Raw genomic sequence first — 13,505 nt, 5'->3', positions numbered from 1 at the left:
GGATAAGGGATAAGGGAACGAGACCCTCCCCGAGCCCCAGGGGAGAGTCAGGATAAGGGATAAGGGAACAAGACCCTCCCCGAGCCCCAGGGCAGAGCCCTCTCATCGCCTCACCTCCAACTCCTGGGATTCCGCCGACGCCAACACCGGGCGCGACTCCCGGGATGCCCCCGACCCCCGGCAGGAGACCGGCTCCTGCCGCAGGGAACAGCTCTGTCAGCCGATGTGTGGGGACACGGGGACACGGGGACACAGCCAGCATTCCCGGGGCAGGGAGGGAGGGAGGGAGCAGCTCCCTGCTGGGGAGATGGGTGCTGTTTGTGCACCCAGGGCAACTCACCGAGTTTTGCTGCTGCCTTCGCTGCTGCCGCCTGCGCTCCGACACCTGTGGAGGGACACGGGCCCTGAGGCACTGAGGCACCGAGACCATTCCCACCTCAGCTCCCCCACCCCACAGGGACCCCGGGCACTCCTGTGGGAGGTGTCCCTGCAGTCCCCAGACAGCCGGACAGGGGCCAGCAGGGTGGCAGGGTCCCCTGTCACGCCCGTCCAGTCCCCACCCTGGGGCTGTGGGGTCACCGTGTACCTGTCCCGGTGGGGTATCCTGCCTTTCCTGCCAGGAGCCCAGCTCCTATCCCGCCGGGCCTGAGGCCTGCAATCACAACACAGGGCAGAGCCAGGTCAGGCACGGGCCAGGGGGGGACACGACACAGACGGAGCGGCTCCCTTGGATCTCCTTCCCCTGGAGCCAGAGGATGCGGGGGGATGCCAAAGGCAGCTCCTCCCCACTCGAGATCCCAGTTCAAACATCCCTGTCTGGAGCTGGCGTGGCTCAGGGTGTATCCTATGGATTAACAGCTCCCAGGGATGCCGGGAGGGCTGAGTTCCCAGGCTGGTCCACAGGCACGAGGTCCCCAAGGGAGCACCTCACCCTGGGAGCAGGATATCCCTCACACCACCCTGCGGGTCGGTGGCTACGGGGTGACGGTGGCAGCCAGTGGAGCCACAAGGAGTGGGGACACGAGCACTCACCACAGGGCAGCTTACCATTGGTGTAGGGCACTCCATAGCCACCTGGGGACGAGAGGAGAGAAGGAGGGGTTAGCACCCGGCTGCTGCTGGCCCTGTCCCCTCTGCCCCACGGCACGGCCCCGCTCTGCCAGGGCTGTGCCCCAGCCCAGGGGCTCCGTCCATCGTGACAGTGAATCCTCCAGGATACAAACCCCCGCGGTGGAGCTGGGCCCGGAGGTGCTGTTCTCCCTCACCTTGGAAGCAGTGACTGAAAGAGCCACCCCCTGTGAGCCCTGGCCGAGGGCTGTGGCGCCTGAAGCTGGTTCTGCAGGAGCCTCCCATGACCCCGTTCCAGAGGGGTCCCTCGGGAGCTGCACAGCAAGAGCTGTACCCAGCCCACTGCACCCTGGCCAGCTCCAAAGGAAAGGATTTAATTGGAATCAGGGCTTGGGAGCCTGGGCTGAAACACAACCTCATTAGGAGGTCAGTGCGAAGGGATGGGGAGGGATTATGAGCTGGAACATCACGGCCAGGGAAATGTCTCCTTTGGAAAGAGCCGGATCCCAGCGCTGGGAATGGAGCAGGGATGCCCCTGGCCCAGCAGGGACCGTGGAGCAGCCAGCAGCTCCCAGCTGCCGTCACTGCTGCCAGCAGCCCGGGCCATGGGCTGCCACGTTCCAGGGGACACCTCGAGCTGCAGGCGGGGTGCAGAGTGCCTCCAGCAAGGGGGCCGTGGGCAGGGATGTGGCTGCCTGCAGCCAGGACACAATTACTCATGGCACAGCATCTCCTCAGCGCTGGACACCATCCACCCCGGCATGTGGGGACCAGATTTCCCTCCATCCTGCCGGGTGCCCCACAGCAGCACACTGGTGCTGGTGAGCTGTGCCAGGTGTCCCTCACCTGGAGGGCCACCCTTTCCCATCCAGGGACACTTTATCAGCACCTTGCTCACCCTAAAGCTGAGAAAGGGGTGACACACATGGAGGTGACTCCAAGGGCCAGAAGTCCAAGCCTGGGGTCTCCAAGGGTTTTGCCGGGCCCAAGTCCAGCTCTCCACCACCAGGATGGGAAGGCAGCCCCTGCCCTGGGGCTGTGCCCATGGGAATGTCAGCAGAACTGCCGGGGGGCTCAGGCTGAGGCACACACTGCAAGGGCTCTGCACAGCTGGACACTGGGGAGGGGTCCCCATCCCTGCAGCATCAATGGGACCCTGACCTCAGCCACAGCTTCAGCCTCAGCGAGGTGGATTAGCTCAGGACCACCTCCTGACTGGGGACAGCACAGGAGCAAGTCATCTAAAGAGATGGCTTTCCACTGAAAATGTTATTTGTCCCACTGTCCCCTCATCCCCTCCCAGCCTGGATCTCCTGCAGCGGGGACAGTGCAGGGGACACCCCACGTGTGACAGCCCCAGATCCACCTGCAGCACCAAGAGAAGAGCCTCCACAGCCAGCAGCACAGTCTGTCCTTGCACTGCCAGCCCCGAGCCCCCAGAGGTGACAAACCGGCATCCCCCAGCACCCCAGGAAGGTCTGGAGACACCCCCACTGTCCTGGTCCCTATCCTGGGGCTGGAACCCAGTCAGGGTGTGCTGGCAGCAGGGCCAGGTCTCCACAGAGATCACAACCCTGCTCCAGTGCAGGAAACCAGAGCGAGCTGGGGATCCCTGCCACGGGCCCTGCTGGGGGGAAGCCAGCAGAGCTGCTGGGGCTGGAGCTGGGCTGGGCTGTCCTGCCTGGGGGGGGCTTCTCCCACCGAGGCTCTCCTGCCTCCAGCAACTTGTTTGGGTGCATGGGGAAGTGCCCACAGGTCTCCAGTGCACTGCCCAGCTCCCCAGGGATGGGGGCCCTGCCCAGATGTGGCTGCCCCCCTCCTCAGCATGCACTGAGGTGGCAGCATGGCCCCTGGAGGGCACAGAACCTGCCACTGTCCCTGCCACTATCTGCCCAGGGACAGGCAGAGCTGGCACCCGGCTCAGGGCTGGCAGGGGAAGGTGTCCAGAGCAGCCCAGGCTGGGAAAGAGGTGCTGAGCTCCCCCAGGCTGACCTGGGCTGGGGCTGAGCCCCGTCCAGGTGGGCAGTGGGGAGGGACACCTGCCTGAATCCCCCAGGTGGCCTCAGCTACAGCTCCTTGAGCCAGGACACCTGGCCCAGGTGAATGCCCAAGCCCAGGAGCCACACACTGTCCCTGCAAGGGCTGTGCCTTGAGCCAGCAGGGACATCCCAGGGTGGCCTGGTGAGAGCGTGTCCCCAGAGCATGTCCCTTCCTACCTTACAACAGCAGGAGCGAGGCACAGCACCGTCCTCATGTCCTGGGGGCAGGAGCAGCTGCAGCAGCCCAGCAGCTGCCCCAGGCAGGGCACAGCAGAGCCCCTGGCTCTGTCCTGCTGGCCCAGGGCCAGCACAGGTCCTGGGGACCTGTGGGCACCGTACCTCAGCCCCGGGGCACGGCGGCTCCTTCTCCTGCCTCTGCTGGGGATCCTGCACCCGCACTGAGGCCGCTGCTGGCTGTGGAGCTTACCTGGCAGCTTAGGAGCTTTGATGGGATACCCCAGAGGGACACCAGGCTGCTGACCTCCAAAACCTCCCAGTCCTGCAAACCAACAGCAGACTCTCACCTGGAGCCCGCGCCACGGCTGCCACCAGTCCTGGAGGGAGGGGAGCGCCCCAGGGCACCCCAGCAGAGCAGAGTGGGGGGCTTGGGAAGCCCTGAGGCATCTTCTGATGTGGGGAGACCATGGCTGTGAGGAACAGGCTTGGGAAGGAAGAGAAAGACAGGCAAGAGAGACGGGACACTCACCAGGGATTCCTCCAAAGGCTCCAGCTCCTAAAATGAAACACAAAGACAACGGTGTGAGCCCTGGGCTGCTCCTGGGGGCCCAAATTAACCCAAGTCAATTCAGCCTTAGGATGGCCAAGCGTCCTGCAGGGCTGTGATCCCAAAGGATGGGCTGGGGTGCCAAGCTGGAGCCAGCCCTGAACCCACCCCAGAGTTCCAAGAGGATTGAGGGGACCTACCTGGGGCTTTAGGCTTGACCCCAGCTCCAGTGGGGACTCCGGGCAGCACCCCTACACCAGGGAAACGGACACCTGGAGCACAGAGCAGAGGGGTGAGCTGGGGCCTCGGGATGTTACTGGCACCCAAGACCCCCACACCCAGCTTCCAAACCCCTGTCCCCCATCTCTCGTCACCCTCGTCCTCGGGGGCTTGTTGGGACCACCCTGTGCCAGCTGCCTCCACCTGGAGCTGCCAGGAGGGGTTTGCTCCAGGCCTGGAGCTGCCTGTGGAACAGACTGGGAGCTGCAGGGAACACTCAGGAGGGGTTTGGTGACAGCAAAGCTCCAGCCAGGCCTGGCCAGTGCTCTCTGCCCCGGCGATGCTCGGTGGCCTGGGGCCAGACAGGGCTCTCCAGCCCTCAGGGGCAGCAGACAGCGTTTTGGCCTTGCAGTCGTTTGGGTTGGATTTTTGGGTTTTGAATTTCCTTTTGGTTTGGGGTTCTTTTTCCCCTCTTACAAATGTCTTTCATTATAACTGGAGCATTTTCAGACATGGAAAAGACATTCCTGACCAGCAACACACTTCGGACAGTGTCGAAACATCTTGTTTTCACAAGTTTTCCTCCCCCAAATTACTTTGCACTGAGGAATTCCTCTCTCCCGCCACCTCCTCCCCTTCCTTCCCACACCGCCAGCCCTGGCAGCTGTGCCAGCTCCTCTCCCAGTGCTGCTCTGTCTGCTCCCGCCAGGCTTGGCACGGGATGGAGGTGCCGGGTCCCCCCATGCCCCTGGCACGGTGGAAATGTCACTGTCACCTCAGCCAAGGGCTTTGGAAGCTGCAGGGAGCAGCGGGAGGCAGGGCAGGGTGCTCTCCCCACGGGGGGTGCTGGCATGGGATAGGGACCCCTCGGAGGTTGGGGTCCTGTCAGTGGGGTGGGGACCCCCTCGGAGCTGGGGTGCTGCTGGCAGGATTGGGACCCCCTTCAAAGGTTGGGGTGCTGCTGGCAGGATTGGGACCCCCTTCAAAGGTTGGGGTGCTGCTGGCAGGATTGGGATCCCCTTCAAAGGTTGGGGTGCTGACAGTGGGGTGGGCACCCCCAGCTCACCTGCACCAGGGAGCACGCCGCCCGGAAAAGCTCCAGGAATCCCAGCACCTGCAGACAAAAGAAATTCAGGGATGAGGGGCCCGATGGAGCCGCTCCCCGCCCCGGCCCTGCCTCCGGGGCCGTCACCTACCTGGTATTTTAGGGGGTTTCCCTGCGGCACCCAGGCCGGGCTGCACCGCGCCCGGCACCACGGCACCTGCGGGCAGCAGAGACCCCTGAGCCCTGCCCGGCTCCTGCCCACCCCAGGGACAGCTCTGCCCCAGGCTTGGCTCTGCCGGGAGCGAGGGGCGTTTCCTACCTGTGGAGACCCCGAGGCCACCGGGACCACCAATTCCACCCACGCCTCCAATGCCAGCACCTGGGGGCGTTGGGAAGAGGGGTGTGCCAGGGCCACAGAGAAGGGACAAGCTCAGGATGGCCCTTGGGGGGTGACACCCTGAGGCAGAGCAGGTCCCCCATACTGGGCACAGGGAGCTCTCTGCTCTCTGCTCCTGGGGACTCGGCTCTGGCCGATCCCCCCGTGCCAGGGTCCCCCCGAGTCACTGGGGAGCCGAGTGACAGCATCAGCTCCTGCCTGCAGCCCCGGCTCCAGGGGACATCTGTCCTGGCCCAGACACCCAGGGGACACCGGGGGTCCCTGGGGGCTGCCCCGGGCCCACCTTGCCCAGACCCCCCCAGCACTCACCAGCTTTTGCAGCAGCCTTGAGCGCCGCGGCCGAGGCGGCTCCGGGGAACACACCCCCGGGGAAGCCAGCTCCGGGGAACAGCCCCCCAGCACCTGTGGGGAGAACAACCAGCATCAGCATCCCTAAGAGCCCCTGGAGCCCGGGTGTCCTGCCCTGGCGGTGGGGGCTGGCGTTAGGCTGGGCGAGGCGGTGTGAGCAGGCACTGCCCTGTCCGTCCCCAAACCGGTGCTCCCATCCTCATCCCACCTGGCACACACAACACCTGACACCCCTGGAGCTCCTGGCTGACCCCCTGCATCACTGCTGGCCCTGCAGGGACCCCGGGGGCCTCCTCTCCTGCAGGGTCACCCCACTGTGGGAGATGTCATCCTGCCTGTCGGGTGTCTGCGGTCCCTCAGGTCTGGGAAGGGCACCCAGCCCAGGTGGGAGCCACCCAGCACACCCTGGAGAGCCGTGGAGATGGGGACGAGGGGTGTGCTGTCCCCAGGGTGGCTCTCTGGGGACATCGCCTGGAGCAGGGGGGACAGTGGTCAGTGCTCACCTGGCTGCAGGCCAAGGGGGCCGAGTCCCCCAAGTCCTCCGAGCCCTATAGAAAGAGAAGCGGGGTGAGGTGGGGGGTGGCCAGGCCCGGAGGGACAGAGGAGTCCCTGTGGCACCGTGGGGACGGGAGAACAGCCCAGGGACGGCCACAGGGATGGGGGACAAATGCCAGCACTTGGGTCCTCCCTCCTGTCCCCCGTGCCTCACACACCTCCCACCCTGCCGGGCCACCAGGGGATGGGAGCAGAATGTTTATGGCTGAGGAATGAGTCCCTCGCTCTCTGGCCAGCGCTGCCTTCCAACATCTGGGGCTCATCAGCCCTCGCTCCCTCCAGGCGCAAATTCCAGTGCTGCTGGCTCTGGGCGCGGACACTGCTCTGGCTGGGCCGCCCCGCGTTTGGTTTTAATTATGCCGAAATAAAGGGCCTTGTTTGTCTTTCCACGAGCTGAAATCTGAGCAAACGGAGGCTGCCGGCCCCAGCTCGGGCTGCAGCTCCCACTGCGGCTCAGGGGGCCGGAGGTGTGGGGTGTCCCTGCCCTGGGCACGGCGGGACCCCAGCACCTCTCCATGGGGATCAGCAGGGCAGAGGGTGCCAGGACAAGGGGCAGGGCTTTGAACCAAAAGAGGAGAGATATGGACTCAATGTTAGGAGGAAATTCTCTGCTCTGGAGGTGGCCAGGCCCCGGCACAGGGTGTCCAGAGCATCTGGGGCTGCCCCTGGATCCCTGGCAGTGCCCTTGAGGCTGGACAGGGCTGGGAGCAGCAGTGGGAGGTGTCCCTGCCATGGCAGGGGGTGGAACTGAAGGAGTTTCAAGGTCCCTTCCCACTCAGGCCATTCTGTGATTCCATCATTTCTCTTGGCCCCAGAAGAGGCACATTCAGTCCCTGCTGCCCCAGGCTCGGTGCCCTCCAGCTGTGCCTTCTCCAGCTGTGCATCCTCCTGCCAGCATCCTCCCTCTCTCCCGCTGGTGTCCCCTCTCCCCAGCGCTCCTGGGCCAGGCAAAGCCCAGCGTGGGCTGCAGGAGCCTCTGCAAAAGCTGCTTGGCCCCGATGCCACTTCCCAGCGGGACACTGGCTCCCGGCTTTGCGTCTCCTCCAGCAGCTCTGGCCAGCTTTACAGGCAGCAAGCACCCCCAAAGGGTGGTTTGGGGGGACTGGGGGTAGAGGACAGAGCTGAAGCGGGGCAGGGGAGGGGGTCCTGTGGAGGCTGTGGCAGGATTAGTGTGGCAGGACAGCGCTGGGTGTGCCTTGGCCAGCGGGGGAGCAGCCTGAGGGCAGCAGTGGTTGGAAAATGTCCCGGCCACTGGCGTGCTTGGAGGTGGTGAGAGCCAGGAAAAGCTCTTACCTGGTTTGGGAGGTTTTCCTGCAGCCCCGAGTCCTAGGGGAGAGGAGAGGGGTCAGAGCCATCCTCCCTCTGAGCATCCCCGGGCAGGGGGACACGTGGGACAGGGCCAGCCTCGTGGCAGCCCCCTGCCCAAACAAGGCAGATGTGCCGGGCATCCTGCCCCTCTCCCCAGCCCAGCACAGCCTGGCAGGGTTCCCAGCACTCACCTGCTCCCAGACCTCCGACTCCAGCACCTGCGAGCAAGGGCACGGTGTGAGCTCTGCTCCCGGGGGCACCCAGCACCCACCCAGGGTCCCTGGGGAGGCTCACACGGGTCTCAGAGGATGGGAACCCCCCTGGGATGTCCCCAGGGTTTTGGCTGAAGCTCTGGGGACAGGCTGTGACCTCTGAGCACCTCCTGTGGCCAGGGCTGGGTAAGCCTGGCACCGGCACCCAGTCGTGTCCCCACACCGTGGGGCTGGGGCTGAGTCCATGCCAGACAGGGTGTCCCCATGTCACCTGATCCTGGCTGGCAGGTCCCCAGCCTTCCCTGGTGTCTCAAAGGAACCCCCAGGCACCTGCCCATCCTTGCAGACAGGGCGATGCCCCCTTACCTGGGAAAAAGCCTCCTCCTGGGACTGCCCCTCCCGGGATAGCACCAGGAACCCCTGCAAGAGAAGAGACCCTCGTTAAATCCCGCAGAGGTCCCAGGCAGGGGGCAGGGCGTTCCTCCTGCAGAGGAGCTGGGATGTGGAGCTCCAGGGCAGGTCCCTGCCTTTCCTTGCATTCCTGCTTGCCCAGGGGGACAGGGGGACAGGGGGACAGGGGGACAGGGCTCAGAGGTGCCCCAGCTGGCACCCAGGCGTGGCACCTCGGAGGAGGAGCCAGCAGGACCTGGCCCCGCGTGGGAAGGAGGGAGGGACATGAGGCTGGCTGCTGTCCAGCTCTGCTTCTCGTTCCTGCCCCATCCCACAGCCAGGGCTGCTCCAGCACCTCCAGCTGCACCGGGGGTGGGTCCAGGCACGGCCACCACTGTGGGGCTGTCCCTGTCCATCCCCAGCCCGTTCCTGGTGCCCCACACTGGGTGCCTGATGGACACGATGTACTGAGGGTTCTTCACCTGACACACACACAGCTGCTTCCTGAGGCAAAGAAAAGCTTTCATTTCAGGATTTTCTCAGTCCTTATAAAGATCCTCTGACCAGGTTACCCTGACTGGTAGAAGGAACAAGACCCCCTTTGGTCCCATCGGTGGGACCAGAGAAAACACACCAAGAACTTGTGTCCAGTATTGTTTTGAGAAATATTATCTATTTACAACGACACAATCTGGAGAGAAAACTGTTCCCAGGAACTTTTCCCCTGGGAACAGATGAGCCCCTGAGGCTGAAACTGTCTCAGGGTCAGAGAATCGTGTCCACAGTCCCTTCCACCTCGGGCACCTGCAGGGACTGTCCCCACCCCAGAGGGGTGCTCAGTCCCCATCACACCCACCAGCCTCAGTGCCCCAAAAGCAGGCAAGGTCCTGGGGTGACAGTGGGGACCCTGGTCCTGGGGTGACAATGGGACCCTGGTCCTGGGGTGACAATGGGACCCTGGTGCTGGGGTGACAATGGGACCCTGGTGCTGGGGTGACAGTGGGGACCCAGACTGACCTCCCCTGCCCCTCTGTCACCTGTGCCAGTGCTGCCAGATGGAGACTCCCAGGGAAGCTGGGACAAGGATTTCTCCCTGCAGTGTGGGGAGCACAGAAATGTCCAGGTGTCACCTGCCCACAGCCACAGCTGCCAAACTCAGCCCTTTGTCATCATCACCACCCTCCTGGGGCACTGGGGGTCCTGCCAGGGGGTTCCTCTGTGGTGACACTGTCACTGCCCCCTCCCCAGGCACCATCCCAGAGACCGAGCTCTGGACACATTTGGGAGGGTTGCAGAGGCTGTGCTGTCCTACCTGCCTTGCCCAGGTCAGGGAGGGCAGCAAGGCCTGGCAGGAGGAGGGATGGCCTGGAGGCAGTGGGGTGGGTGACTGGGTGCTGGTGCCAAGTGGGGACAAACCTTTCCCTCCAGAGCCGTTCCTGACCAGCTCTGCTGCCAGGCACAGCTGGATCTGCACTGCCCTGGATGCTCCCTCACAAGCTGCTCCCCCAGAGCCCAGCTCAGGGCTGTTCTCTGCTGCAGGCACTGCCAGGGGCTCTCTCCAGATCCCCCAACATCTCCAGTCCCTCCCCCTGTACAGCACAGCTGTTGGTGACAGCCCACACACTGGTGACAACGTGACCACACTGGGCTCTGGCCATGGCTCTCTGGCCACCTCTGTCCTTGCCCAGGACCAGCAGCCCCCAGCTCACTTTGGGGTCTGTGTGCTCCAATTTGTCCTCTCCACCCATTCCCTTGGCACATCAGGGAAGGGGAGACTGAGTCAGCAGCTTCCCAGCGCTGAGGGAGCTCTGTGCTGCCTCTGCTCTGAGCTGCCAGGACCCTGGGAAGGGGATTTTCCTGGGCTCCCAGCCTGTCTCCTGGGCTGGGCTGGCTGTGAGCCTGCATCCCGCCCCAGGGACGGCTCCTCAGTCCGGGGGCCGGGGAATCTGCAGCCACTCGTGCAGCCCCAGCTGTGTCAGGGTGTGAGCCACGGAGGTGCTCACGATCTGTGTGGAGTCCCCTGGTTTATGGGACTGGGACATTCTCCCCCCACAGCTCCATCCACAGGTGTGGATATCCATGCTGCTCCGCTGCCAGAGCTGCTTCCCATCCCGTTTGGATCGGCTGCACCATTTCTGTCTGCACCACCTCCTGCAGCTCCCTTCACAAGCCAGAAATGCACAGGATTTCTCTATTCCACAGGTTTTGAACCCGAGATGGAGAATCAGGACAGCCTGACAACTCAGCCCTCTGTGTGCCCGTGGGCACCCGCTCCCGGAGGAGCCCCGCTGTGAAACCACCACCACTTCCCCTCTTCCCTCCTTGTGCTGTTTTCTTTTCCTTGCGAGAAAGTTATGGAAACATTCAGTCTCCAAGAGACTTTGAAGCTGTGATGCGTCCCGGGCCGAGCTCACTGGTAGCAGCTCGGGGGGAGCGGGGGGGCTGCTGCTGGGGCCTGGCTCCTCTCCAGCCCCCCTGAAGCTCCAGCTTTCATCTCTGAGCGCTGGAGGACGAGCTGCACCCTGCCAGTGGTGAGGGGAGGGAGCAGCCCCGGCAGGCCAGGCTCCAGCTGGGAAGGGGAGATGCCTCACCCTGGGGACCCCGGCTGTCCTCAGAGGGTCCCCACAGCCCCAGGCTGGGTGCCAGCACACCCAGTGCCTGCTGAGCGCTCACCCGAGCTGCTCCCGAGAGCCTGCAAGGCTTGAACCTCCCCACCGTCCCCCTTGTCCCTCCTGGGGGTGACACTGCCAGGGGATCCCCTGTGCTCCACATGGGAAGCACTGAGGGATGGATGGATGATGGATGGATGATGTATGGATGATGGATGATGGATGGATGATGGATGATGGATGGATGATGGATGGATGGATGGATGATGGATGATGGATGGATGGATGGATGGATGATGGATGATGGATGGAAGCACTGAGGGATGGATGGAAGCACTGAGGGATGGATGGAAGCACTGAGGGATGGATGGAAGCACTGAGGGATGGATGCCCTGCTCCAGCTGCTGGGATAGGCGGTACTCTGCACGTTCAGGGAATCACGGCACTTTCCCCCTGCAGTGTCCTGTGTCCTGCTGTGCAGGTCCCCACAGTGCCAGCACAGCTCTGCTTCCCAGGACTGACCCCCTGGAACTGATCCCCACCTGCTGCTGGGGCTGTCCTCAGTGCTGCCAGCTCAGCCCCTTGCTCTGAGGTGACAGTCTGGGTATGAGCCCCTCAGCCCTGGAATATCTCAGGGTTCCCTCTGTGCCAGGCTGATTTGGAGCTGCAGTGGCAGCCGGTGCTGGAGGACACGGCCCTGACCGTGTCCAGCCCCTGGGATCCCCTCTCAGCATGTCACCGTGCCTCTGTGCCAGCTCTGTTCCTGAGAGCTGCTGCTCCAGGCTGACACACCAGGCTGCAGAGACACTGCCCAGTCATGGGAGAGCCTTCTCCTGTGTCCCACCAGCACTGGGACCATCTCCAGGGTCAGGTCACCTCCTCTGGGAGCTGCTTCCCAAGCAGCGAGCACCCCTGGGGACTGAGCCGGGCTCTGAAGTGGGGTCAGCTGAACTGAACTGCTCGGGAACTGCAGCAGGGTCTCACCTGGGCTCCAAAGTCCTCCAGAGACTGTCCCAGCTGGCCACAGCTCGCAGGGTCAGAGCAGAGGCAGCCCGGATCAGCAAGCCACATCTCCCTCACTGCCAGAGATGGACAGTGCCCGGGACTGAGCACATCCCAGCCAGTTCCCTGAGCAGGGTCAGGCACCAACAAGCAGCTCCCAGGCAGCTCCCGGCTCTGGGGTCCCACTGCCCACGCAGCCAGCCCCGGCTCGGGGTCCCGTGAGCTGCAGATGGAGCAGCTGAGGGCTCTGCCCTTGGGGACAGGTGGCCCAGACGGTGCCCACCCAGCCCTCCACGGTGTCCGTCCCCCTCTCGTCCTCTGGTCCTCAGTCCTCTCTGTCTGACAAGCCCCGGCACGGACCCCGTGGCCGAAGGTGGCTGTGCCCATCACACGCTCTCCCTGGCACAGCCCCCGGCTCTCCGGAGGTGACTGTCCCTCCCTGGCGGTGCTGTCGCCTCCTCAGAGCCCTCTGCCCAGTTTGGAGGATAAATCTGTGCCCAGCTGCTCGTCCCGCCTGGGTGAGAGCTCAGCCCGCAGTGTGACCCCGAGACAGGGCCGGTCCCGCAGCGGCTGCGCTGGCCGGGGGTGACACAGCCGGGACCCAGAGCCCTGCGCTGGCTGTCCCCTCCCGGCCCGGGGTGTCGCACCTGCCGGGCTGGCCTGTCACACAGCCTGGGGCCGCAGGGACCCGCCGCTGGTGGCACAAGGGCAGTGAGGGCGGTGTGAGGGACCTCCGGCACCCCCAGCCTGCGGTTCGGGTGGGTCGAGCTCCGCAGCTGCAGCAGCCCCGGGGCTGTCACGGCCACACACCGAGCAGCGGCTGCTGCCAGCCCCCCACCGCCCCCGGTCCCGCTGCCATCGGCTCCCGCTGCCATCGCTCCTCGGGGTGACAGCTGCCACTGCCCCCGGGCCAAGCACTTCTAAGCCCACTTAAGTCGCACTTTTAAGCGGGAGTTTGGTGGCCACCCCTGATGCTCTGCCTGAGTGTTCCTTAGCCTTCCGTGTCCCCAAGCCTCTCATGTCCCCAAGCTTCTCGTGTCCCCAAGCCTCTCGTGTCCCCAAACCTCTCGTGTCCCCAAGCTTTTCGCCAGGACACCCCTTGCAGCCTCCCCCTGACAAGCGCTCGGTGCAGCGGTGCGGTCACCGACTGCCCGGTGTCACCACCCTCGGTGACATCCCACCCCAGCCGGGCACGGCACGAACCTCCCGGCGGTGCGGGGAGCACGGAGCCCTCGGCGGAGGTGGCAGCGGGGGCCTGCCCGCCCACCCTCGGGGATGTCCCCAAGGCAGGGCGAGGCGGGTGACTGTCCCCGCTCGGGGGTGCCCGGAGGATGCGGGTGCCGCAGCCCCGCTGCCCGCTCGGAAGAGCCGGAGCGAAGCGCTGGCCGGGTACGGGAAGGAGGATTTCGTTCCTTACCTCCTTGCTGAGTAGCCGGGAGGATGGAGAGCAGGAGGAGGACTCCGGGGAGGAGGGGTGCAGCTGCCTGCCTTGCCATCTCTTGAAGCAATGCCCCAGTGCTCCCGCGGGCTGTGTGTTTTATCCCAGAGCTGCTTAATTGTTGCTTCCAAGGATGCGAGGGGAAGGGGAG

General features: G+C 64.5%; 1 protein-coding gene across 1 annotated transcript in view; it reads right to left on the bottom strand.

Moving 5' to 3' along the window:
* ELN (elastin) overlaps positions 1–13,499 on the bottom strand; it is a 22,366-nt gene extending 8,867 nt beyond the window's left edge. Inside the window, exons 1-16 of the mRNA XM_015646201.2 lie at positions 13,334–13,499; positions 8,282–8,335; positions 7,895–7,921; positions 7,689–7,721; positions 6,344–6,388; positions 5,802–5,894; positions 5,415–5,474; positions 5,247–5,312; positions 5,117–5,164; positions 4,032–4,103; positions 3,814–3,840; positions 3,535–3,606; positions 1,048–1,074; positions 587–652; positions 341–385; positions 115–195 (exon numbers count right to left, since the gene is read on the bottom strand). Coding sequence (XP_015501687.1) covers positions 115–195; positions 341–385; positions 587–652; positions 1,048–1,074; positions 3,535–3,606; positions 3,814–3,840; positions 4,032–4,103; positions 5,117–5,164; positions 5,247–5,312; positions 5,415–5,474; positions 5,802–5,894; positions 6,344–6,388; positions 7,689–7,721; positions 7,895–7,921; positions 8,282–8,335; positions 13,334–13,412 — 895 coding nt within the window. The 5' untranslated portion in view covers positions 13,413–13,499. The remainder of the gene's footprint in view (positions 1–114; positions 196–340; positions 386–586; positions 653–1,047; positions 1,075–3,534; positions 3,607–3,813; positions 3,841–4,031; positions 4,104–5,116; positions 5,165–5,246; positions 5,313–5,414; positions 5,475–5,801; positions 5,895–6,343; positions 6,389–7,688; positions 7,722–7,894; positions 7,922–8,281; positions 8,336–13,333) is intronic.
* Between the last annotated feature and the right edge of the window lie 6 nt (positions 13,500–13,505).

This window comes from Parus major, chromosome 19 (genome assembly GCF_001522545.3).
Source record: "Parus major isolate Abel chromosome 19, Parus_major1.1, whole genome shotgun sequence".
Classification (NCBI taxonomy): Eukaryota; Metazoa; Chordata; class Aves; order Passeriformes; family Paridae; genus Parus; species Parus major.
This window is presented reverse-complemented; position numbering and strand designations above follow the sequence as displayed.